Source organism: Notolabrus celidotus, chromosome 1 (assembly GCF_009762535.1).
Source record: "Notolabrus celidotus isolate fNotCel1 chromosome 1, fNotCel1.pri, whole genome shotgun sequence".
NCBI classification, from domain to species: Eukaryota; Metazoa; Chordata; class Actinopteri; order Labriformes; family Labridae; genus Notolabrus; species Notolabrus celidotus.
In genome coordinates this window covers 22,300,082-22,327,038 of record NC_048272.1, presented here as the reverse complement: position 1 = coordinate 22,327,038, position 26,957 = coordinate 22,300,082, and the positions used below count along the sequence as shown (strand labels likewise).

The 26,957-nt window shown below is 40.1% G+C and overlaps 1 protein-coding gene and 1 pseudogene across 6 annotated transcripts; one reads left to right on the top strand and one right to left on the bottom strand.

Annotated features, from left to right (window-relative positions):
• The first annotated feature begins 444 nt into the window (after positions 1 to 444).
• lmcd1 (LIM and cysteine-rich domains 1) lies at positions 445 to 24,157 on the top strand. 6 transcript variants are annotated; one of them, XM_034693694.1, is made up of 9 exons: positions 445 to 524; positions 627 to 709; positions 5,702 to 5,807; positions 14,330 to 14,415; positions 15,413 to 15,668; positions 17,644 to 17,793; positions 17,875 to 18,117; positions 19,811 to 20,029; positions 21,629 to 24,157. In XM_034693694.1, exons 3-9 carry the CDS (start codon positions 5,781 to 5,783, stop codon positions 21,737 to 21,739), a joined length of 1,092 nt encoding a protein of 363 aa, XP_034549585.1. In that variant the 5' UTR covers positions 445 to 524; positions 627 to 709; positions 5,702 to 5,780; the 3' UTR covers positions 21,740 to 24,157. The 6 variants fall into 6 exon arrangements, 2 of the variants coding, with proteins under 2 accessions (XP_034549585.1, XP_034549575.1); XM_034693684.1 differs by having other exon boundaries at positions 451 to 709; XR_004632680.1 differs by lacking the exons at positions 5,702 to 5,807; positions 14,330 to 14,415; positions 15,413 to 15,668; ... (2 more) ...; positions 19,811 to 20,029; positions 21,629 to 24,157 and adding an exon at positions 2,910 to 3,971.
• On the bottom strand, positions 1,024 to 10,287 carry LOC117820040 (annotated as a pseudogene).
• Positions 24,158 to 26,957: the final 2,800 nt, after the last annotated feature.

Here is a 26,957-nt window from a genome sequence, read left to right as displayed (position 1 = left end):
TGTTTGACTTCACACCACACATTGTTCAGTGAACCAGCATCAGGATGAAACAGACTTTTTACAATGATGATACAAATATAATTGTAGTCATAATAATAATAATAGTTATAATAATAATAATAACAACAATAATAATAATAATCATAAAAAATAAAGATAATAAAATAATAATAATACAATTACCAATAGTAATAATAATAATAATAATGATAACAATAATAATAATAAAAACTTAAAACATATTTTAAAAAGGTAATAATAATAATAATAAAAAAAAAATAATAAAAAAAAATCATATTATATTTCTGCTGGCATCTTTTTTTGCTGGTGCTAGGTCCGCAATAAACCTCCGCCATTATTCCCCAAAACAATTTGTGTGCTCATAATGTAAGAATAACTATATAAATGTCCTCTATGATGTTTGACGATGCTACGAGAAACTAACATTTAGCCCGTGTCTACCGGAAGAGGTGAAATCATATGGTAAATTTGCCGGACTTCGTTCCGCGGATCGATTATGACGGGTATGGTTCGGTTGTCTCTGACGTCACTCTTGACCTAACCGTTGATTTTTTGGACCAATCAGAATCGAGTATTTAACACTGGCTCTTTCTATAACGCTTCAGACGTTTTTCTTGCAAATCAGTCGGCTGAGGAAACTGTCCTATGAGCTTTACCAGGCTCACTTTACATCAATATGTTTTATCAGGTAAGTTTATAAGGGTTATATCAGCAAATAAAATATGTAGGAACACTTTTTTTTTCAAGAACTATGAGCATTCTTCTCATTGTGTAGCGTTTGTAATGTTTGGTGCTTCAAGTTAACCAGAAGTTTTCTTGTAGTTAGCTTGATGCTAGAGAACATGCTCAGGTGATTAAAGTCAGTAGGTGACTTCAACTCCTGGATGGGGAGGACTAGGTACACTGGAAAAAAGGAATTTGAGGGCGGACAAGCAAAAAAAATAAAGTTATACGGTGTAACTTATGTTTTTTTACTTCTGATAAAAAAGTCAGAATTCTTACTTTCACTCATATTACGTTTATTTTCTCACTTCAGTGTTTGACAACACAACATGAATGATACACATCTTCACAAAATATGTACACACTGTCTATGAACAAACAGGAGCAGGAAGAATGAAACTTATATGACCTGCGTCTGCCAATAAACACACCTTAACCCACCACAATACCAGACTACTTTAATCTCAGAATTAACAGATCAAAGACAGAATTTGAAGATTAAATCAGAATTTGGAAATAAAAGTCAGAATTATGAGATCAAAGTCAGAATTAGGAGATTAAAATCAGAAATATAAACTCAAAGTCGGAATTAGAAGATTAAAGTCTAATATAAAAGTAAGAATTATTTTTAAAAAAAAGTCCCATTAATCACATAATTCACAACAATACCAGACAACTTCTATCAGAATTCGGAGAGCAAGTAAGAATTCTGAGATTAAAGTCAGAATTCTTGAAAAAGGTTAGAATTCTGAGATTAAAGCTAGAATTTGGATATTAAAATCAGAATTAGGAGATTCAAGTCTAAAATGAAAGTCACAATTCTAAGATCAAGGTCAAAATTATTATTTTTTTTTAAATTCAGAATTCTTAAAAAAGGTCAGAATTCTGAGATTCAAGTCAGAATCAGGAGATTCAGGTCCGAATTAGGAGATTAAAGCCAAACTCAGAGATCAAAGTCAGAATTAGGAGAGAAAAAAATCCTAATTCTGACTTTATATTCAGAATTTCAAAAAAATTACACCTTAAAAAATGTTGAATGAGTTTCTCAGCCAAGGCATGAAGAGACCCGACCATAAGCCTGAAAATGGAGTGATAGGCTGATCCACCTGTACAGAGACCATCACAGGTGAAATCCTCAGAGGGAGCTCATTCAGGGTGCCAACTTAAGGAAACAGTCTCTCAGTGAAAGTGTGTGTGAAGGTGAGTAGGAGTGTGTTAGTCTCAGAATCAGAGAAAGACAGTTTTCCACTGTCATAGTCCAGATGAACTCTGATCCTCTGTGGCTTCGTCTTCACGTAGAGGACCCTGTGTGAGTGAGGTGGAGAGCATTACCAGTATTTTCCCTCAGAGTAAACTAAAGCCAAACAGCCACTCAGTATTTTCCCCTTCTTTCCAACAGACTCCTGCACCACGCCTATGCCCCAAAACTTATAATTTATCACCTCAATGTCCCAGCCGTGAGTCTCAGAGTCAAACCCCTCAGAGCCCTGGACACAGTGGGAGTAGTCAAACTTCTCTGGATTCTCTGGAAGCTTCTGTCTCTCACCAAACCTCACACAGGTCAGATCTTCAGACAGGACAAGTTCTGGATTAGTAGAGTTTGGATCCAGAATCACAGGACTGTAGGAGACCTTCTTCTTCATCCTGTTCCAGATGTTGAAGCTCAGGTTGCCCAGTTGTTTGGCCTGGTCTATCAGAGCTCCTGAGACCAGCTCTGGATCATCCAGCAGGGGGCGCTGCTGGACTCTTTTTACTACAGCCTTGTAGTTCTGCAGGAATGAGACGTCTTCAGCTCTCAGGTCATCCTCTGTGACTCTGATTGTTTCTGAAAGAGCTGCCATCTCTGTGCTCAGGGCATCAATCTTCTCCTTCATCATCTGACTTTTCTGCTCCTTTTCGTCCCTCAGAGCACAGATCCTGGCCTCCTCTCGTCCTCTAGAAACTTGTGAAGCTTCTTAAACTGCTCCTTAACCCTCCTCTCTGTGATTGTGGCCTGGACTTTAATGTAGTCTGCTTTGTTATCACTGCTTCCTTTAACTTGCTCAAAGAGATTCCATTTTTCCCTTACAGTCTTTAGTATCTTCTGCAGCTTCTCTCTGTGCTCTTTTGCAGCTTCATTGATGGGTCTGAATTTGTGGTCTTTGTGCATCCTTGAATCTCTGCAGACGAGACACACCGGCTCCTGATGGTCCAGAAAGAAGAGTTTGAGTTTCTCCAAGTGCAGACTGCAGAGAGCCTCAGACTCTCCTGAAGATCTCCGATCCCTCTCCATTAAGGAGGCCTCACACAGGTTCTTTAAAGCCAAGTTACGAGGCGGATCCCTCAACACAGCCACATCCTCACAAAGAGGACACTGGCGTATCTGTTTCTCTGTCCACCAGCTCTGCAGACAGTCTCTACAGAAGCTGTGACTGCACAACAGGACGACCGGATCTCTGAAGATGCTCTGATGGATAGGACAGCAGCAGTCCTCGTCTGGTTGAGAAAACATTTTCAGTCTTTGGCTGAAAAAACAAACATGAAAATAACAGTCAATCCAGAAAGCCCCCTCAAAGTTACTTTCACTTTGAGTCGTAGTTTCAGTTTAAGTAGAATCAGCAGCAAGTCAAAGTGACATCAGTACTCCAGTAATCCCAGTGTTACCAGTGTTTGTCCTCTTGTTTGCAGAATTCTTCTGTTTTCTCTTACGATGAACACCGAAGACTCTGGGCACAAAAAGCAGCAGCGTTGTATGACATGCTTCATGTGATGCCAACATCTGTGGAATGAGGGACAATCCAACTACCCACATGCTTTAGGTGCATGTGACCACACCTCTACTGAATGTTGGATACATTTGAGTGGCTCCAGTCAGGTGAAAGTGAATCAGTCTGTGTGAAATGTCACAGCTTCACCTGAATGAGAGACTGGTTCTTGATATTCCGTCTTGTCCTGCCAACCAGCCTATCATCTGACACTCCCCTACCCTGAACTACAACTAAACATAGCACAAAAAGTAAGGACATTTGTGTTTGGTAGATAATTAAGTCATATTTCTTTGTTGTAACAAAGCTTCTTGGCAAGAAACCTTATTCTTGGCTAATCCTGAAAAAAAAATTCTTGGACCAGATTATAAACATGTTAGATTCAGCTGCAAAGTCAGACATTTCAAAATGTGGATTGATGGGAAATGGCTTGGTTTTGGAGCTGGCCTCTCGTGGACAATAAAGGAACTGCAGTTTTTTTAACTTCTGCGTCTGTTTTGTTTTTTAATCCCAGAAGATGCTGCTTGGTGGCTGAGAAATGATGCCAACACACTGCCAAACAGCACGTCTTACCTGTTTGTCATGTAAAGACGGTTGCTGGTGTTCTCCAATGGTCATGTCCATTTAGGGAACATCATATATTCAGTTTCCTGAAAGGACATGACCCTGTTTTATTGATATCAAAGTCACATTTGTTCACTAGTTGTGGCTCATGGCCCCCTTAGCTCTATTCATTCCCCAGTCTTGCCTTTGATTAAGAACGGAGGTCCAGCTCGGCTCTATTATGGTGCGTTTCCACCAAGTGGTCCGATTTGGTTCAGTACAGTTTGGGGTGGTAAACTCTAAGCTTGCTTGTGTTTCCACAACCAACCGTATCCTCCTGGATCCACCCTAGTGCCACCGTTAGGGTCCGATAGGTACGCTTGGTATCCCAACAAAAGGGTGCCAAAAGGTCTGGTTATTTTGGTACTTTTCCCAACTTTTGACTGTGGAAACGCAAATAACTACACACTACATCAAACTGAACTTGTGGAAACGCAGCTTTAGGCTCCATTTAGATCTACGACTTGTCTCTTAACCCCTCCTGGCTCTATGAAGCTTGGTATGGCTAAGCCTGGATCCCTTTTTGAGACCTGGCTGTTAGTCGGACTAGCTTTGTTGATGCTCTGCTTGGCTGTGTTAACAGCATTTGGCCCCATCTGGTTTTGTTTATCCAGTTTGTCTCTGTTTAAATGTATTTGGCCTTGTCTCCTTAATTCACTTGGCTCTTCTTAGCTCTGCACAGCTCTACCCAGGTCGCTTTGTGCCTGTGGTTAACACCAGTTAGCCCAGTCTGGCTTTGATTGGCCCAGTTTGGCCCTGCCTGGTACTGTGGTCTACTTTTTTTTTAAAGCGCTGCTGATTCAGAGGAGGAGGAGGAATCCCTGAAGTTTTCATTGGTTGAGGAGTTATTCCAGCTCACTCTGATTGGCTGGCAGAGTGTGAGCAGGGATTTCCTCAGGGCTCACTGTGTCTTTGTCTCAGATTAAAAACACAGTTAAATCAAGCCTTGCTGCTCTAGATGAAATCCTCCGGTCTGGTGAGGATTTGAACTGTTAATTCACACAGATCTACAGTTCTGCAGCAGCAGCAGGCACAAATCATTAGCAACAGTTTGGCTGCTGTTTTAAAGACAACAAATCTCCCAGATTGTAGAGTCTGCAGCTGCACAGTCTGTGGCAACATAGAAAGTTCACAAAGCAGGGTGAAATCTGAGTGAGAGATACAAAGGTCAATGAAGGAGTTTCTGTTTCCCTGTTAGGCAGTTTGAGAGACTTATCAGTTTCCTTCAGGGGCGTGTTGGAGCAAAATCAGGAGGTGAAGAAACCTGCAGAGTTCAAGTTGAAGAGGGTGGAGAGAGCGAGAGCAAGCAGCAGGGAAAAACAGGGAAGATTGGAGGGAGGGAAAGCACAGAGAAGGAGGATTTGAAAGCAGAAAGGGAGAAAAGTGTGCTCTGAGTTTATCAAATAAAGAAAACAGCTTGAAATGTAAGAGTTAAAAGTTATGAAATAGGGTGAGGTTTTCCAGCAGGAATGAGATGAAAGTCTAGACGGTGAGAGTGCAGTGGGCTGTGGAAAGCCGGCAGAGCAGAGCGGCGGCAGGAGCGACTGTGGGCGGGGAGAGAGGAAGTGTGGTCGACAGGAGAGGAATTTAAAGTCTCATTGTTCTGGAAGAGCTGAAGAGAGAGAGAGAGCTGACGAGGACAGGAGACAGAACGCCGACAGACGGACAGAAAGAAAGACAGCGGACAACATGGAAGTGAGCTCAGCCATGGAGAAGGTAAGATGTATTCATCTTGTTTTATAAAGCTTCACTTTTACTTTACAGAGACTTTAAGATTAATTAAAGTGAAGGAAAAGGTCAAGGGTCAGAGGGTCAGTTAATCTGACGTCCACTGATGGAGGTCTGGAACAGTTAGTCTTAGAGTAAGAGTTTTTACTAGTTTAAAAACCTTCAAATAAAAAATTACAGTGTGCTCCACATCTGATTTAATTTAATTGTTTAGAAAATGTAAGATTCAAATATTTAAAAGAAGTCTCTTAAGGTTATAATAATTAGGATTTCCATGATACTGCTGTTTCTCCAGCCTATTTTTAATCTTAAAAACGTGAATGGAGTACTGTACAAAAACACGTTATAAAGTGGTTTAAAATTAAAACGATGAATATCAAAAGGAAATAGGATCTCAAATATGCATCATACATCAATATGAAAAAACTAAAGCAGTAAAAATGTTTTACAAAGTACAAGTTTGTAATATTACTGCAATAATAAATCTTTTATTCAATAATAATGATAAACTTTTTGTGATTTTTAATCCTTGCACAATTTTCTTTGAAAGACAATAACCTTGTTTTGTCTCTGTGCAAGAGAAAAGATGTAAGAAAGAGTGGAAAGATGTTGAAAGTGTTCTGTTACTGTTCTTAATTTTTAGATTTTAAATTGTATATATATATATATATATATATATTTCTATTTATTATAGTTGTTTATTTTTAATTTTGTTATTACTATTTATTATTATTGTTGTTATTACTCTTTATTATTATACATTTTATCTTCATTATTGGTATTGTTAATGTTAATAATAATAATAATTATTATTAAAATAATAATATGAAAAAATAAATACCTTGAGTGCTATTTTGTCCTTTTCGGCACATCCCAGTTAAGCCGCCTCAGCTATCGGTTTTACCAAGTATTAAAATCGTCAACATTTAACTCTTTTAACACTTTTGCTTTTGTAATATGTTGTGTTAAATAATCTAGCCTGCAAAAAAGTCAAAACAAAAATATTCTTCATGTGACCACTGTATCTGATTCTCTTGATTCAAATTAAAGTGCCATGAACGCAAAATACAGGTCTGCATTGCACTTTTATGACGGTCCCTGAATGCACCTGCACTCTGGACAGACAGTTAGTTTATGGCTCTCTTTCATGCCGAGGAGTTGATCAAACGCGCTAACGGCACATCAGGGATAAAAATCCTCAATGAAGAGGAGACTGGTTCACACAGCACACCTGCTGCAGGTAGAGACCAAGCTAACACTGAGCCCCTCCAATAATAACTCAGCCTGTCACAGGAATGCATAGCTTTAATTTCTTAAGATTAGACGCACAGCGGGGAAAATATGAACTTTTAATGCCGACGGTCCGCCACTAAAGTTTTCATCTGAGTTTGTATTATCAGTGATGCACTTAAGCTCGTCATAGTCTCGTTTTCGTCTTGGGCCTAAAAGCTGTTAGAGGAACAGATAGATGCTAAATCATCAGTTTGAGCCATGGTGTGATGACATGAATCTCTCGGCCTTGTTCACATCCGTCCACGTCAAACAGCTGGAGGTTTCGAATTCAGTCAGTGAAGGTAAACCAGGACCACGAGGACCTGATCCCCCTGCCGGGTCCGCTCTGGCAGCAGAGTACACTTTTTCTCTCACAGATCCCCTCCTGTAGTTTGTCCAATCAGAGGTCACATTAGTCTGCGGCAGATAACCTGATGGATCAGTGTCACCTGTCGAGGGTTTGTCGATCCCCGTGTCCCCCTTTATACTCGCAGGCTGGAAAAACTGTCATCACCAGCTGGAAATAAACCCCCGCGCGCGCGACACACACACACACACACACACACACACACACACACACACACACACACACACAATAGGTGTCAGGATTATGAGGTGTGTCTCTGTAACTCTGTAAACAATACAAAACAAAGTTGGAAATGGCTCCAACAAACGATCTGATTCATAGTGGATAATCTGCACATTTTTATTATTTAAACACTCTTTTGATGAAGAACTTGCTAATGTTCCGAACTGTTTTGTTTTACTAAAAGTCCAAATTATAAAAGATATTTAAGTTATGATAAAGTACGAACGAGAAAGGCCCCCAGTCTTCAAAACTGAGAGGCTGAAATGGGAATGAATTAATCTTGTAAAGGTTTAACTGCATCTGTAAGAAGTAAAATTAGTTAACTGCTAAAAAAACATCTAGTTATATTTTAGGTTATTTTTGCTTTTAATAGATAGAACAACTGAGACGGAGAATGCAGGGAGTAGAGAGTCGGGGAAGACATGTAGCAAATGAGCAAGGATGGGAGTAGAACCAGCACCCACTGCAGCAAGGACTATGGCTTCTGTATATGGGGCGCACGCTTTATGAGTTAGTGTTCATTGAGAAATTGTAATTGTAAAGCTAGGAAAATTGTTTTTTGATTTGGTTGATTTAAAGGCTATTTTAGTTCCTTTTTTGTTAAAGAGTCACTGCCTCTTTAAGATAAGATTGTGTGGCACATAGAGAGGGGTGGAGTCAGTGGAGGCTCGACTAGATTAGATTTTTTACCGTGTCTGTCTGTCTTGTCATTTAGTTTTTTGTATGGAATCCAACATCATCTACAAATATTTGGTTTTGTGACACTTTTAGAATAAAGTTGTTGGAGTGGATGACCGCACTGGATACAACAGGGAGACACGTGTAAGCCAGGACTATCAGCTAGCTTGCGGTTTGGTCAGCTACACACACTTCAAATCAAATCAAGCTTTATTGCCATTTTGTTCATACCAGTGTAAAAACAAAACAAAAGTGTATCATTTATACTGCAGACACCCCTGCAAAGCATATTTACAAGGCTTTTTTTTTTTTTAAATATTTTTTGGCTTTTTTGCCTTTTATTGGATAGGAAAGCTGAAGATATACAGGAAACACAGGGAGTAGAGAGTGGGGGAAGACATGCAGGAAATGGTCGACCAGCCGGGAATCGAACCAGTGACCCCTGCGACGAGGACTTTAGCCTCTATACGTGGGGCGCTTAGACTGCTAGGCCACCAGCGCCCCTTACAAGGCTTTTAATTCGACATTGCAAAGAAGTCTACACTTGCTGAGTTTAATTGTCTAACTTTTGATCAAAATATGTCGTTATGCTAATGAAAGCCTGAAAAGCACAGATATAAATCTGATTTCAAAAGCCAAAAATAAGGGCTGAAATAATTACGATGAGTCAGATGGTAGCAAGTAAAATTGTATTGATAAGTATCTAGAATAAAGTGAAACACCTTGTTTAAAGAAACATAAAGAAAATTTGCATGTGGAGGCGCTGTTGGCATTTCGGTCCAACCTAAGAACTTTGGTTGAGTTCAGCATTTCCAATATGACACCTGCTGATGATTGGCTTCAGGAACAGAGGGTAGACTACACGGACACTACGTCCATTTATTATACGGTCTATGGTCTGGGGCTATTTCACAGACTAAACACACCTCTTACTCAGCCAGGTTCTTCAGCCAGTTTCTCTCACTTTGAAGACAATGTGCATCAATTTAATATCCAGTAGCTCTGTGATTGGTTTCAGGGTGATCTCAACAAATATCTAATGTAACTTCACTGTCTGTCCACCCGGTTTTGTTTATGCTTTTGAACATGCATAGTGATGAGTTACTCCTTGTGACAGTTTTGGGTCTCATTCTGCTATATCCGTAGAACAGGAAATATCAAGAATGCCATGTTACAGAGTTTTGCAGTCAGGACATTAAACTCCATCAGATCGACTCCCCGCCCCTTTGACCTACAGCTCCTTATCTCACAACGTTTCCTGCAGTTTCCTCTCCACATAGTCGACGTGTTTAGAATTACTCAGCGGGGCTCAGAGGAGTCTGATCCAAATACAACATGCTCGCCTTATCAGACTGCTAAATATAGAGCTGCCACGCTTTCACCCTTTCTGAAGAAATGCTGGGCTCTGATTTATCACTCGTTTGGAAGAACGAATGATCATTTTCCGTGTTAGTGTTCATGAAAACTCCATCAGATCGATTGAGGAATCAACTGAAAAAAGAGAGACATCTGGAGAATAAATAGTGAGCTAACACACTCCTTCATTGGAGCCTTACATAAACCAAAGTATGATTACTACGGATACCAAAACTTTCTCGATTAAAACTGATCATCTCTTCTTGTCCGCTGTCTCTTTACTTTTAATCCATAAAAAGGAAAAAATGCCAAAAAAACACACAGAGTCATTACTGCATCATGCTGTTACGGGTGTGAGGGTGAACCCAAAAGCAGCACACTGGAGCCCAGAGGAAACAGCAGGTAACAGTCTTTACCAACCCGGTCACACAATGTTGAGAAGCTGGTTTCTCTGTGTGGAGGATCAGGCTGGAAACAGACGAGGAGCAGGCAAATCTCTTGGTCGGGGACAGAAGGCTGAGGTAGTTACCATGGCAGAAACGAGGAAGGTAGGTCGGGGACAGGCAGGGTCGAAACCGGGAGATCAGTCCGAGGAAAAGTGCTGGAGAGTCTTGCATTTGCAGTGAGAACAATCTGGCACTGAGTGAGCTGAAACCGGGACTTAAATACTGGCAGCAGGTAATAAGAAACAGGTGATTTGTGTTGGCTTAATGAGGAGAGTGTGGTTCAGGTAAACGAAGGGGAGTGGAAATGTAGTGGGCTGAGAGGCTGAGCAGGTGTGGCAGGTGATAACTGTGACACATGCCAGCGCTGAAATGGCTGGTTTCAGGCTGAGTAATCAGTTTCTTTCCTAATTAGACAAACTTTTGAGTCACATCGCGACTTCTTGTGACTCACGCGCTCCTCCTCACAGAGACACAGTGACAACAGGCCTGCTTCTAAGGAAGAATATCATCACACTATCTCCTAACCGACGTGATTACATTAGGTGTGTTTCCTTACTTATCTGCAAAAGGAGAAAAAGATTTGTTTCTTTTTAAGGTGCTATATCATAGACTGTGTAATAAATGGCTGTAGTATCCATGACATCACCCATCTGTTTCTGAAAGGCTGTTTTGAAGCTAACCGTCATATTGGAAACGCTGAACTCAACCTAACTTCTGTCGAGCTAGTGTGAGGTAAAGAGGAAGGCCTTTAGCCTTTTCGCCAACAGCTACAGGGTGCCCACCTGTCAATCATGTCAGCCACGCCCTTATTTGGGCAAAACTCCCAAGTTTAATATCTTTGAAAATACTATGAAAATACCCCCCCCCCGTACAGTGTGTGCTGATGGAGAAACAACCTTTTCAGACCTAAACTGTTTTTTGAACCAGTCTGTAAACATGTTTATTTCTTCTGTAAAGATCGTCTTCTTTGAATGGGTGTGTATGTGGTTTCCAGTGTTTCTGCAGCCAGCCTCTAGTGGACGCTCGAGGGACTGCAGTTTTTAGTAATTCCTTGTTGTCTTCATATTTTAAGAATGGAGGTTACTGCTTGTGCTCTATCAACGAAATAAACACAAGTTTTAATTTAGCTTGTTATCTTTTTTGTTTTAAACTATTTTAACTGACAAGTCCTCGCTAACTGAATTATTAGTACACTATTTAAACATATATCCAGCATTTTAAGCTAGCTTATTAAATTGATTATCTTAAGCTTTAGCTCATTACTACAGAAGAGGATTAGGGCCACTAAAAAAACATGTTTGAGTCCGTGAATATATGTGCTATTGGAATGATGGTTTTGACTCCCACTTAAAGAATGTAGAGATAATGAGCACACACAATTTTGATGTGTATACCATGGAGATGCTTGATTAAAATTGTCCAAAAAAAAAAATATTATTTTAAAAAAGAAAAAAAGAGAGAAACGGGCGAGGGAGCAAAAACAATTTTTTTTAGGTTTCTTTTTAAAAAAAATCTGAGATTAAATTCATATTTCTGACTTTTTATTGTTTTGTTATGGAAAGTATGTTTTAGGGACTAAAAAGGCTTTTGGTAGTGTTTTTGACTTTGGAAAAAGCAAGTTTTTGTAACAATTAATCGAACACTGTTAGTTTGCATTTTCAAAGATTGATCTTGGCGAATACTCGAAATTTGCTTCCCTACTTTGGACTGATCCATGCAAGATATTTTTCTCCCTGTTGTCTTTGTGCTAAGCTACGTTAGCTGGATGGTTAAGATTTTAAGTCATTGTACTTTGATGCCCAAAATGTGTAGACCTGACCCAGATCTAAAAGTTTCTCTACACCAATGCTCAAGCAAACCTAAGCATGTGCTGTCTGTTGCTTGCATTTCTTACAAAGCTTACAGGCTAACTTCATGTGCAGGAGGGAGAGTTAGAGATGATAGATGAGTGTGTTTAGAGGTGAGAAAAGAGAGATGGAGTGTGTGACTTTAAGAGACTGTTGATTAGCTTGTGCTGGAAAGGTCACAGTGATGACGGCTGAACAAAGACAGCTGAGGAAGAACAACACTTCATTACGTCCCTCAGGAATACAGAGACAGTGTGGGTTCATCATTGTGTCACAGGCAATGGGTTACATCTGCAATCACAGAGGGGTTGCTAGAATTTTGAGCAATCTTTATTTATAAAGCGCCAATTTACAACAAATGTTATCCTCAGACTCTTTCCAAACAGAGCAGGTCTAAACCGTACTCTATGTTCTATTATTAACAAAGACCCAACATCAAGACAGGATAAGATCCAGTCCCATCTTACAGACAGGACTCAGTCTGATCTCATCTTGATCCACCATGAGCAGAGCACTTTGCAGCATTTAGCAAGTAACAGTGGCAAGGACAAACTTCCTTTAACAGGCAGAAACCTCCAGCAGGACCATGTTAGACACGCATCTGCTGAGACTGTGTTGGAGAGAGGGATAGAGGGAGATGAAGAGAGAGAGAGATGATAGTGGTAAGACGGATAGTGGTAGTTGTTGCAGCTGGAGTCTGGCACGTCCACAGCAGCAGAGATCCAGAGGAACCTGCGAGACAAGGGAGCTCAGGGACTCCAGAAAGGTCTATGGTTAGTAACTTTAATGGAACAGGGACAGTTAAAGTGAGAGACAAGCAGACAGAGGGAAAGACAGGATCCCAGTGTGTCAGTCTAAGCCTTTAGAAGCATAACTAAGAGCTGGTCCAAGCCTGATCCAGCTCTAACTATAAGCTTTATCAAAAAGGAAAGTTTGAAGCCAACTCTTAAAAGTAGAGAGGGTGTCTGCCTCCTAGACCCTGACTGGTAGATGATTCCAAAGGTACAGTGCCTGAAAGGTGACAGTTAGAAAAGGTCCTTCCCTGTTCTTACAAGTTGCCCTCCTGCACAAAGAAAGCTCCTTAAATAGATGTTTGTTTTTCCAAGTTGGCGTAGAAGTTGGCATGTGCCCCCTACAAGTCTGACTCATTTAAATCCTCCGTCCGTTTTCAGAGTCAGGGTACTCTTGTGGCCAAATGAAATCCAGTATTTTTGTAGAGCTCCTGTGTCTGTTTTTATCTGGTGTGCATGAACGTCTCCCGAGGGATGAGCTTGTTAATACCTGGCGACAGATGGACAGGTGGACGGTCTGTCAGTGGGTTGTTTTTTGCAGAACGGTGGTCATGTTTCCTGCCAGAGGCTTTTCAAACCGTCAGTCATCTCTGAATGATGATAATCTAGGGAATAAACTTAGGTCAGGATTAGTGTGAGCCTTATCGTGCCGTCAAACTCAGTCATGCTCCAACTATACTTTGCGTTTTGACAGCTGTAAACCTTTGTTGCTTTGTTTCTTGGTTTGATAAAAATGGATTCTGATTGGAAACACTGAACAGGAGACTTTTGGTCGATCGTACTCTGCAGTCATCATGTGGCCTAAATGAAGCTAGAAAGTGGACCATAAGTAAAGCATTTGTAAGATTTGTAACAGTTTGACATCTACGTTGTGGCTCTAACACCAAGAGGATTGTGGGAATGTTTGTTTCTTCTTCAATAAACAAAAGCTGACGGAAAGATGAGGCAAAGTGAGGACAGGAAGAGGACTGAAAGAAGAAAACAGAGTTGATGAGAAGGAGGATGAAAAAAGGAGAGCTGGACAGATAAGACTTTTTGTTAGTGCTGTGATGATGATGTCACTGGGTGGATCGATGAGCTCATCTACACCCAACGTGTGTGTGTGTGTGTGTATCTCCCTTCTCTTCCTCCCACACTGTCTGAGTAAAGTTGAAACATCTTTCCCTCCTCATCCAACACTTCCTCACGTGTCAGACTAATCTCCGTCACGTCGGGCTGTTGTACAAATAATGAGGAAAAAAACATTGCTGAACTTTTTCTGACTTCAGATCAGAATCAGACTTTTCTTTAACACCCCAAAGGACAACTTCATTTATTGAATACCTGAATCTACATCAGAGAAGTGTTTCTTCTTGGTCTTGATTGTGCACCGTGAAAATATTGGCCCTCATATATCGTAATTCACAAGAAATTAAACAACTGGAGTTTTTAAAGAAATGTTACTTAGTGTTTATAGTGGTCCCAACAGCTGGACAGAGCGAGCTACTTGAAATGTTTAACAGCGTTGTGTTTCTCTTTCGTCTCCTCTCAGATGTCGGTGAAGCAGACTGCAGTAGGCTCAGCTGCGTGTCTCGTTTGTAAGCAGAGGTGTTCTGGACTTCAGCCACATTCTTGGAGGTAAAACCTCTCCCTGTTTTTTTAATGTGTTGCTATTTCTGTGTCATCAAAACGAAACATAAAGAAAAACAAAATAAATGAAACAGGTTGATAAAGTCTGTGTCTCTAAATTGTATTATTACACTGTAAAGATAACCATTTGATGTCTTGTTCCTGTCATCGTGCATCAAAGACGTTTTTTGTGATGCCCGGGTTTGCCTGACCCCACCTGAGAAATCGTATTGGCCACACCTAGTGCCATCCAAAAACCCTTAATTGCGATTGGCTTGTCGGAAGCAGATCTTGTGTTTAAACTCTACTTTTAAGAGTAGGCTTCAAACTTTCCTTTTTGATAAAGCTTATAGTTAGAGCTGGATCAGGCTTGGGCCAGCTCTTAGTTATGCTGCTAAAGGCTTAGACTGACACACTGGGGTCCTGTCTTTCCCTCTCTCCTCTCTCTGCCCGTCTCTTACTTTAACTCTTCCTGTCCCATTAAAGTTACTAATCATAGACCTTTCTGGAGTCCCTGAGCTCCCTTGTCTCGCAGGTTCCTCTGGATCTCTGCTGCTGTGGACGTGCCAGACTCCAGTTGCTACAACTACTACTATTCGTCTCACCACAATCATCTCTCTCTCTCTCTCTCTCTCTCTCTCTCTCTCTCTCTCTCTCTTCATCTCCCTCTATCCCTCTCTCCAACACGGTCTCAGCAGATGTGTGTCTAACATGAGTCTGGTCCTGCTGGAGGTTTCTGCCTGTTAAAGAAAGTTTGTCCTTGCCACTGTAACTTGCTAAATGCTGCAAAGTGCTCTGCTCATGGTGGATTAAGATGAGATCAGACTGAGTCCTGTCTGTAAGATGGGACTGGATCTTATCCTGTCTTGATGTTGGGTCTTTGTTAATAATAGAACATAGAGTACGGTCTAGACCTGCTGTGTTTGGAAAGAGTGTGAGGGTAATGTTTGTTGGGATTTGTTGTGATCTTCTCTACTCACTGTCTCCTTCATCTTCCTCTTCACAGAAGAGCTTGTATTGCCTGTGGCTGCAGCACGGTCGACCACGCTCCAGGAACTGACGTTGAAGATGACCAGCAGATGGGACGCCTGCTCGCAGACTCGTCCTGCACCCATCTAACGGCGAAGATCAAAGGAGGAGGAGGCCTTCGCATGTACAAGAGGAACCGTATGATCGTGACCAATCCGGTGGTGTCGCGTAAAGACCCGACCTTCAACACCACGACGTATGACTGGGCGCCGGCCGGCCTCAACCAGACACTGGTGAGGATCAGCGTGAAGTTCAGGAGGTTGGTTGTTCGTATGAAGCTGCAGTCTGAGCGTCTCTGTCGCCTCCTGAAATCTAATTTCAATCACCAGCGGTGTCTCAGAGACTTGTCCTACAGATGGCTCTGCATGATGAAGCTTCAAAGAACAAACGTCAACTTATCGCACACAAAAACAGTGGTACAAAAATATGTTTCAATTCTAAAAAAGGAGGGTTTTTAGGCGTGATTTGAAAGTGGGAAGATAGTCAGGGTCACGGATCGCTCATGGTAGAGATTTTTAGAGACAGGGGGGTTGCAGGGTTGAATGCTCAAGATCCCAAAGAGGTCAAACAAGCATGAGGTTTAGTGAGGAGGATGAAGGAGGAAGACTGGAGAGTGCTTGAGGTGTGTAGGTATTTTTTGCTTTCTGCACACAACCAAAGTTCCCTGAATCAAGATTAGAGGATGCGACTGGACCTCGAACTGAAACCAGAATACTTATGACACCAGAAATCTTGTTGATCACATAAAGACTCAACATTCACCTGCTGCTACAGTTCAAAGAGATGGATCTAATGAGCAACGGGTACCAGACAAGTCCTCAGTACCAATCCTTAGTAGTAGTGGGCTATGTTACCACGAGCAAGGGAGATTCCTCTTGTGCTGTTCTTGATCGTGCCTTACTGCTTTGCAATGCATTCACTGAATCCACATTTTGAAGGAGACATGAGTAATTAAGTGGATTCAAAACGTTGAAATGCTCAACTTACGGCAAGAAGACAGATTTTAAAGGTCGACCAGTGTTTCAGTTTAAAGAGCGACCCTGTAACTGGCGACATGGCGGATATTCCTCTTGTGCTGTTCTTGATTGTGCTTTATTGCAAAAGGATTAATTGAATCAACGCTTGAAAGGAGACAAGTGCGAGAAGCAAAATCGTTCAACACGGCTTTAAATTGTTTTAAGTCAAGTGTTTTGACTTAAAGCAATTTTAAAGCCAAGTCAGAGATGGACCAGTGTTTCAGTTTAAAGAGCGACCCTGTTACTTTACGACTTTCAGCCGGATGCATCCCTCACAAACGTTTTCAGATGATCATTTAATATCTGATGAGGATATTTGGACTAAACTAGGATGCATTCCTGAGGACTCCTTCTGTGTTTCAACAGCTGTTGTAAACTCTACAAACACTGACACGTTCAGCTGAAGGTCTCCAGTTTACAGGGTCACTCTTCAGACTGTAACACCCGAAGCTGACAGAGCTGTTGAAATGCAGAGTTCCTCAAAAGGAGAAAAAGAACCTTGAGACAACTGCTAGCATGAAAACAAAATGAATGCCAAAACTAAAAGAAAACAAACACATGTATCAAGAAAAAATAACGCGTCCTAAAAACACTCCTTTACCCGAGCGTTTGTGTTAGTTTCTGCAGAGCTGTTCGAACGTCAGACGGTCAAGGTTGTCTGGTTTCCATTAAAAACAGACTGCAGTGTGTTTCAGGTTTCAGAACCTATAATTATGAGGATGACAGTGATTACTGAGCCCTGCAGCACAGCAGGAGAGCCGTAGGAGATGTTACTGTGGTCCAACTTGTAGAGACACAAACTCTGTCTCTCCTCTCGTGATGTTTGTTTCAACCAACCCTCTTTTATTCTGCTGTGGGAATAGTCTGATCCTGCAGCTCCAGACAGTTAGTCAGTGTTTCACTGTGATGATGTCATTGGACAACACACGGGTGTCACTGAAACACCTGGATGTGTCATGTTTTCTAGCATTTCCTCTCAGGAGGGCAAGAGGAGTCATAATTTGTGTTTTTGAGCAAACCTTTATACGCTGCAAGTGACAAACTGAGGCTGCTCCCTCTGCATGATGAGGACATCTGCCTTAAATCATGTTGTACAGTCTGCAGTCTCATAAATGTTAGAATCACGAGCACAGGTAGTTTGTTTACATCTCAGAAATTTCTGTAAAAGTAAACACCTCTGATCCTCCTTCAGGCGATGCAGTACATGGAGCTCATCCCTGAGAAACAGCGTCCAGTCTCAGGGACGTCTGGAGCGATGGAGCGACGCAGGCAGCTCCTCATTCAGCTCCCCGTCTACGACCTGGACCCCATGAAGTGTCAGAGCCTGGCCAGTGAGGACGAGGTACAGCATCTTAGAAGAGCTTTTTAAACTTATATCGAAATGTTATACCTGAGGAGGACATTTGTCTCTTTCTTCTCCTAGATTTCCTCCATGCTGCTGTTTGTGAAGCACTACAAACAGGAGGTCCTCGGGGTCGGGGAGGTGGCCTTACCTGGCGAGAGCAGAGCTCTGAGGGAAGCAGCCGTTCAGAGGATGGCAAAGGAGGCTAAGGACCGCAGAACCAGCGACAGGAAGGATTCTCTGGAGCACAACTCGACCGGTAACAGCATTGCCCCGGCTGCTGGTCCGTCTAACGGGACAGATGGCAGCGCTAAGACTGAATATGTAAGGAAACACAGAAAGCTTCCATGAATGCATTTCCAGTCCAGTCATTTATTTGGTTTCTCTGGATTGTTAAATATTCATGCTCCAGTTGCACTGCTGAAATGTTCTGCAAACCCCAAACAGAGCGTGACCATGTTATTTATTCCTCTTTAAACCAACATTTGGGTCATTGTTGGACTCTAACCGCAGCATTTAGGTCATGCATCTCTGTAGAGTCCTCCTATTTACACAGTGGAAGCTGATGTACTTTTCTCACTTGTGAGAAAATGTATCACAAGGCCTTTAAAATTTGCAGTTAAGACCCACTCCTGACCTCTTTCACACCTATTTGTCAGGGTTTCTGGAGTTTGTCTCTCTTAAAAATAAGTGAACAAAAGTTTGAAGCTAACTTATTAGCAGGATTCTGTCACGGATGTAGAAAAGAGGGGGAGGACCCAGGTGCAGATTCAAAAATAAGATAATTTAATAAACTAAAACAGATATGAAACAAACTTAGTCCAATCTAAATCCATAGAACAAAAGAAACACAGGGACACTGGAAGACAGGAATCCGCATTAAATCACACGTCAGAAGCACAATGAACAGGTACAGAAGGGAGGAAACACAGAGACTGAAGCCCCGTTTCCACCAAGCGGTTCAGTTCACATTTTGTGGCGTTTCCATTGACTAAAACTGGGACAGGTCCCCAAATTAACCAGCTGTACGGTCCCGTCGTGACGTCACGCTATTACATAGCTGACGCGGCTATCGGCATCCAGCTTATACGCGGCCCTCCAAGTAAGGCATGGTTGGCTGTGGAAATGCAAACAGGATCAGGTGTTACCGATCCGACCCGTACCAAACTGTACTGATCCACGCCAGACCGCTTGGTGGAAACGAGCCATAAATAGACACACTGGGTAATGAGTAAGGACACAGTTGAGGACAACGAGGCACAGGTGAGGACAATCACAAAGGTGGGAAAACGGGTAGTAAAAGTAAACTTAACACAAGAATATTCTACAAAATAAAATACTGATAACCAATTCAAGACCCCAGGTAACAACAAGACAAAACACTAAACACACAAGAACACAAAACGGCAACAGAGAAACACAGAACATGAATCAAAGAAACACACAAAGTGAAACCAGAAATAAAGCCAGGACACCACAAAGAAAACACAAACAAAAGCAACCCTTGACACATTCAGACTTTATTTGATCATAAACTTTATTTTTTTTGCACATTTCTCAACAGTGTTGAAATCAAATCAAATTCATCCATAAAAACACAGAAATCATGACTTTATGAAACAGAATCGTGTTTTTTATGTCTTTTTAGCTTTCTTTGAATATTTTCTTGTCATAAATGATAAACTGAATCATTAACAAGGACACTTCCTCCTGATTTTGGGATTGTATTCAGCGGTTACAGGCTTTATTATAAGTCTGTCATGTTTTGGCTGCACACATCGTCATAAAACTCAAAGCTGCTTCCCTTCTCGAGTGCACTCACAGGATTTGGCGCTGAGAATGAATCCCAGCCCTCTACTAACTCTCCCTGTGTTAGTGAAAAAAAACTGCTCTGGTGTTTCACGCTGCTGCAGACTGTGTAACACTGAAACATGTCTGACCCCCTCCCTAAATTACTTCCAGCTCTTTGGGACGTAAACTTCTTACCCTCTATGTTCACTCTCTCTCTGCTCCGTAGAGTTGTACCAGCTGCCACGCTGAGGTTCCCAAGGAGAGTCCAGCTGTTTACTCTGAGCATGCCGGTTACCATAACGCCCTCTGGCATCCCACCTGCTTCAAGTGTTCAGAGTGTGGCGAGGGATTGGTGGACCTGGTGTACTTCTGGTCCAATCAGAAGCTGTTCTGTGGAAGACACTACTGTCAGACGATGTGGCCTCGGTGCTCAGGCTGCGATGAGGTGAGATGACGACACGACAGTATATGTGGAGTTCTGACAGATTTAATGTACAGGGATTACATTTACCAGATTATCTTGTTCCAGAGATGTTTAATCCTTCTTTGTCATTTTATTACTGTCCCAAACTTTGGTTATGACATGACGCCATGGATGTATTATTAAGACCAGGATCAGCTGTTCAAAAGGAGAATCATCCAGATTTGAAAGTCCACTTTGATTACTCAATTTATTTTGAGATACACTACCAGTCAAAAGTTTGGAATCACCTTCTCATTCAATGGTTCGTATTTATTTTAATTATTTGAAACACTGTAGATTAATACCAAAGACATCAAAACTATAAAGAATATATATGGAATAATTTAATGAACAAAAAAGTGTTAAATAAACCAGAATATGTTTTATATTTTAGATTCTGTAAAGTAGCCCCCTTTTTCCTTCATGACAGCTTTGCACACTCTTGGTATTCTCTCAGTCTGCTTCATGAAGTGGTCTCCTCGAATGGTTTCTAATTAACATGAGCCTTGTCAAGAGTTCATTTGTAGAATGACTTGCCTTCTTAATGTGTTAGAGACCATCAGTTGTGTTGTTCAGAGGTAGGGTTAGTACACAATGGATACCCTATTTGACTACTGATGTAATCCATATTATGGCAAAACCAGATTATTTAATAGTTTTGATGTCTTCAGTATTAAACTAGAATGTTGGAAATAATTAAAATAAATAAAAAACATTTAATGAGAAGGTGTGTCCAAACTTTTAACTGGTGGTGTAGCTTGTCTTGATTTAGGGAAGTCTTAAATGTTAAAAACCTCCATAACTTAAAGACTGATTGTAGTTAAAGTCAAGACTAACCTTTGACCTGTCAGGAGTTAAATAATGGTCCTCTGTAGGGAAAAGGTTCTCTTGAGCCATAAGTGAATTTATGCTGCAGTAAAATGAGTGACCTCTGAGCAAAATTCGATGCAAGGCCAAGCAGCAAACTACATTCTTAAAATATGAAGCCAACAAGGAATTGCTAAAAACTGCAGTTCATCGAGTGTCCACTAGAGGATGGCTGCAGAAACCTGGGAAACCACTTACACACCCATTCAAAGAAGACGATCGCTACAGCAGAAATAAACATGTTTACAGCCTGGTTCAAAAAACAGTTTAGGTCTGAGTAGATAATTTCTCTATTGGCACACACTGTTAATTTTTATAACTGGGTATTTTCAAAGATATTAAACTTGGGAGTTTTGCCCAAATAAGGGCATGGCTGACTTGATTGACAGGCGGGCACCCTATAGCTGTTGGCGAAAAGGCTAAAGCCCCGCCTCTTTACCAAACACTAGCTCGGCTGAAGTTAGGTTGAGTTCAGCATTTCCAATATGGCACCCGCCGACGATCAGCTTCAAAACAGCGCTTCAGGAACAGATGGGTGACATCAAAGATACTACGTCAATTTATTATACAATCTATGTCCAAAGCTAAACAGCTGGACTCTACCCTGGTCTTAACACCACAATCCCATTAGCATCAGCTGCACTGTGTCTACAGATGACTTAAACAACTTTCTCTCTTCTCCCCCCTTTCTTCCACCTTCTTCTCATTCCTCAGCTGATCTTCTGTAAGTCATTTCACACCTCAACGGACGGACGAACGTGGCATCATCAACACTACTGCTGCTGGAAGTGCGGGCAAAACCTGGATACGCCCTGTCAGCACTGAGACACATAATATGTATTCACCGTAATATAGTCATCAGATTTATAACAGGATGTCTGGTATCAACAATGATCGGTTAGATTGTTTGATTTTAAACAACAGAACAAAGTATGAGATAAATTAGACGAGTAAGTAGAGTTTGAAGTGTTAAGTTGTATTTGAATTAATCTCCATTTAATATATTGATGTTTAAAATACTTAAGATGACGCTGAAGTACACGAATACTTGATCAGTTGAGCACGCTGGTGTTTGAATTACTTTTGGAAATGTTTAACCAACACTAAAATGTTTAAAGTACTTGAGGACATTTTGGATTTTTAGCACTTGAAGTAGTGACCGTGAGTGGAGACAGATAATCTGGTTTCAGTCTGAGGTTTAGATACAAACAGTAGTGACTGGATGAAGGAGCAGAGCTGATAAGAGTCAGAAACATATAAGTGAAGTGATGTGAAAATCATTACTACATAAAGAAGATTCAAATCAACAGTGACGTTTCAGACCATGTTCCACTTACTACTTGGTCCTAGATGTCCTCGTCATTGTTTTATTAAGCAGTGAAAATTGTTAACTTAGGAAGATCACTTTTGTCTTCGTTCATCGTCGCCCTCTGAGTTTTTACACGTTCGTCAGCAGGGAAAGTTTCAATGTCTCTTTAAGATTTATTTCATCTTGCAGATCTTTGCTTCTTGTATGAAACCCTTTCAAGTACCTTGCACGTGTCTGTCCAAGACAGTGACTGGGGTGGCACAGGCTCCCCTTGAAATCTGTTGGCCATCCCTGGTGCCAGCCCAAAATTGTAGTAGTTTTCTTTACATTTAAAGCTTCAGTAAGGAGTTTTTAGTTGATTTTCAAATAGACTGAAATTAATCTGAATGGCTCTAAACAAGCGCCAACCTCCGTTCTTAAAATATGAAGCCCATGCGGAAGTGCTAAAAACTGCAGTTCATCGAGCGTCCACTAGAGGCTGGCTGCAGAAAGACCAGAAAGCACATACACACCCATTCAAAAAAAAGACTATCTTTACAGCAGAAATAAACATGTTTACAGCCTGGTTCAAAAAACGGATTAGGTCTAAATAGATCATTTCTCTATCGGCACACACTGTACGGGCCGTGAATTTAAAGATGACTGACTTGATTGACAGGCGGGAGCACTGTAGCTGTTAGCGAAAAGGCCCAAGCCCCGCCACTTTACCTCACACAAGCTCGACAAACGTTAGGTTGAGTTTATCATTTCCAATATGGAACCCGCCGACGATTGGCTTCAGAAACAGATGGGTGACGTCACGGATACTACGTCCATTAATTATACAGTCAATGCCACTTTATAACCTACAAAAGTAAAGAGACCATCAGTGACAAGATTAATTTTACTGCTAGTAAACGTGTGGCAGGGTTGGTGTCATACAAGCGTTTAACAGCAAGATGCAGCTTTTGTTTACATTTTTCACAACAAATTCTAACAGTGAGTGATGTTTATGACTCTTTAAAGACAGCAGGATAATATATTAATCGGAAAACACTAAACGTGATCACTTAGCCCTAAAGGGGCGCCACAATCAAGACAGACAGGAAGTTCCTCACAGGAGCTTTAAACGTAGCAATTTTTCTGATGTTAATATTTTACATCGCAAATTCAGACATACATTTTGTTTTAGTTAAAATAATGTTAACCAGAATACAACATCTATGTGACAACTCAATGTTAGTACTCAAAGTAGATATGATCAGTGGATGATTTATCTGTGTGTGTGCTAACGAATACTTCATGCCACCTCTGCATAAATCAGAGCCTTGGCTTCAAAGGCCAGAGATGGTTTAACCCAAGACTGTACCTGCTGTGCTTTATTCTCTGTACCCTTTAAAGTGTTCTGTCTTTGAAAGGACATGATGTGCTAACAAAGAAGACTGAGACTGTTTTGCAATAAAGAAATTGACTGTCTGTTTGAAACCTTAGAGAACTGGACAGGTAGCGTCTGGAACAGGCATATAACTAATTAGTTACTAATATAATATTTCAGGAGTTTTTATCTTCTCTCTACAGTTATTTTATAGCAGATTCTAAGTACCTGCCTTTGAAATTGGGTTGTGTTTTGTGTAACGATTATGAACAGAAAGTATTATTTATACATCATTTTCTTCTCCTTTGTTGCGGCTTGATGTGTAATTTCTCAATAAGTTTTTTGCATTTCACTTCTTTCATGGGTGATCGCTGCTGTTTAACACTTAATGACATTTCTGACAAAGTTTGTGTTAACTAATGCAGACTGTGAGGTAGGAGCTTCATTATGTCTGTAAGTCTGTTTTTACAATGTGCTAAAAGCCCTAAACTGATATAAAATCTGTGCCTGTCATCAGCTACACTGCTAAACTTTTATTCTATGAAATAAACTCCAAATAAAATCAACCAGCATAACATCAGCTGTCATTTGCTCATGTGTTTTTTGTTGTTTTTAAATCAACTATTGGCTTACAACCAAGGACAGAAATTAAGCTAGCAATATTGGTGTTTTGCTATTACCGAATGTGTAGCACAAGTACAACGACACCATTAATTGAAATGTTATTAACAGCCAACTGATACAGAAAAATAATGTATATTATATATTATCTTTATTTAAACTCGAAAATCATTGAGAGCAACCCCTCATTTACAATGACAACAAGCATATAAAAGAAACATTAAAATGCATGACAAGCAAATAAAAGATATAACCCTGAAAGAATGATGATCAATTAAAAACGCAACAATTAAAAGTAATGTTACAAACCATTGAAAAATAATGTTACACAAAGTCAGTTAAAACAAGCACAATCAGAGGTTAACATTTTTAAAAACTATGATAAACGCAAAAGGCAGATCTACCCAGCTCAAAATTAACTCTGGGAACCTGGAGAGTGAGCCAATCAGTTGATCTGGTGTGTTTTGCTCCAGATACTATCATATACTACTATCAAATTGCTTTCAAATTTAATTTATGGGAAATGAACAAGATTTTTCACAGTTCTGTAAGCTAAATATAAATGTTGGATATAAATATAAATGTTAAATATAAATGTTCATTGTTAAATATAAATGTTAAGTAATAAATGTTAAATATAAATGTTAAATGTTGCGCTGCGATCCTAAATATTTAGCTTACATGCAAATCACACTGTCGCCCATCGGATATACCAAAATAAAAGCTTCATAAAGCGATACAGACTTAGCAATAGCAACTTAGCTTGTCATTTTAACATTTAACATTTATATTAATATTTAACATTTATTCTTAACATTTAACATTTATATTAATATTTAACATTTATTCTTAACATTTAAAATTTATTTATATTTAGCATTTGGTTTTAACAGTGATTGTAACTTAAATGTATTTTTCACAACCAAATTTAAATATGAAGAACATCCCAAATATTGCTCTATAGTAACTTTTTAACATTCACTCAATGTTTTTATAACATTTCGGAGCTAAATGTGGAGAAATGTTGCTTTTATTTTCAGTGCTCACAACTTAACAAACAGCGCCCCATAAATCAACTCTCTGCGAATATGCTTTCAGGTAGGTTCCCTTTAAGGTTTAAATCACAATGAAAGAAGAGTGTTACAGCTGCACTCAATTTAACATTTTCATATATTAATGACTAAGATTGAAAGTTTAAACCTCAAATGTTAGGATAAGATCAGAAGTGAACTTCCATTGATGTGTGTGTGTGTGTGTGTGTGTGTGTGTGTGTGTGTGTGTGTGTGTGTGTGTGTGTGTGTGTGTGTGTGTGTGTGTGGTGTGTGTGTGTGTGTGTGTGTGTGTGTGTGCTGACCTACTCCCAGCAGGAATGAGAGGTATTCCTGTGGTTTGCAGACCTGCGTTCCTCTGCAGTTACATCACTGCTCTGATCCTCTGACAGCCGCTTCCTGAACCCAGAACAAAATCCAGAAAAGGATATTTTAGTCCCAAACTGAGATAAATGAGTTCGGTTTGGAGTGTTTCATGGCCTTTAATAGCTCACAGCACAGTCAAGAGACTTTGTAAGACTAAGTCATCACTTTCTTAGAGTGTGTGCACATTCATCCAAGGTGAATAAGACTCTCATTTCAAAGACTGGTTTAAGAATGATTCACTTTGTAAATCATGGACCTCCAAAGTCTTACCTGTCCGGTTCATAAAATAAGATATACTGATATATTTTTAAATACAACTTGATGGATTGTATTTACTTAATTATCCAACAGAAGTTTTATCTTTTTGGAGTTAAATGAGACTGCAAGTGTTTTATTGAAGCTCCTTTCAGCCAGTAGAAAAAACATTTATCCCATATGTGAAGTCCTTACTTTGAGATAAAAATTCAGAATCATGAGAAAAAAAAGGTCTATATCATGAGTTAGAATGTCACATCAGAATCAGAATCAGAATAATTAATTGTCATTGTCAGTGCTACAACAAAATAATCTGTTAGAATAAAGTCATAATTTTTACAGGAAAAGTCATAATTATGAGATAGAAAGCCATATTTCTGCTGTGGACATTCCAGAGTGAGACTCCAGCTGATACAGACATGCTGGACTCCAGCGGGAACAGCTGCTACAACTAATACTACTCGTCTCACCACTATCATCTCTCTCTCTCTCTTCATCTCCCTCTATCCCTCTCTCCAACACGGTCTCAGCAGATGTGTGTCTAACATGAGTCTGGTCCTGCTGGAGGTTTCTGCCTGTTAAAGGAAGTTTGTCCTTGCCACTGGTTACTTGCTAAATGCTGCAAAGTGCTCTGCTCATGGTGGATTAAGATGAGATCAGACTCCTGTCTGTAAGATGGGACTGGATCTTATCCTGTCTTGATGTTGGGTCTTTGTTAATAATAGAACATAGAGTACTAAAGAGTCTGAGGAGAACATTTGTTGTGATTTGGCGATATATTAACAAAGACTGATTGATTGACATTTAGAAATTCAGGTCAAAGTTTGAGAAGAAAAGTCAAAACTATACAATAGAAATTCTATTTATGACATTCAAGTAATGACTTTGACAAGTAAAGTCATTATTATGTGACAGAAAGTAAAATGATGAGATATATATTCAAAATTTTGAGATCAGTAAAAAATGCGATAGAAGCTTTGATATTACATGAATCATTTTGACAAGAAAAGTCATAATTATGTAGCAGAAAGTAAAAATTAGGAAATAAAAAGTAAAAATCATGATAAAAAATGTCCAAATGATGTATAA

Excerpts from the sequence above, each read along its gene's own strand:
- lmcd1 (XM_034693694.1), top strand. The coding sequence starts at position 5,781 with ATGGAAGTGAGCTCAGCCATGGAGAAG. Across the intron at positions 15,669-17,643 it reads CCGGCCTCAACCAGACACTG|GCGATGCAGTACATGGAGCT; the intron begins GTGAGGATCAGC and ends ATCCTCCTTCAG. Across the intron at positions 20,030-21,628 it reads GGTGCTCAGGCTGCGATGAG|CTGATCTTCTGTAAGTCATT; the intron begins GTGAGATGACGA and ends CTCATTCCTCAG.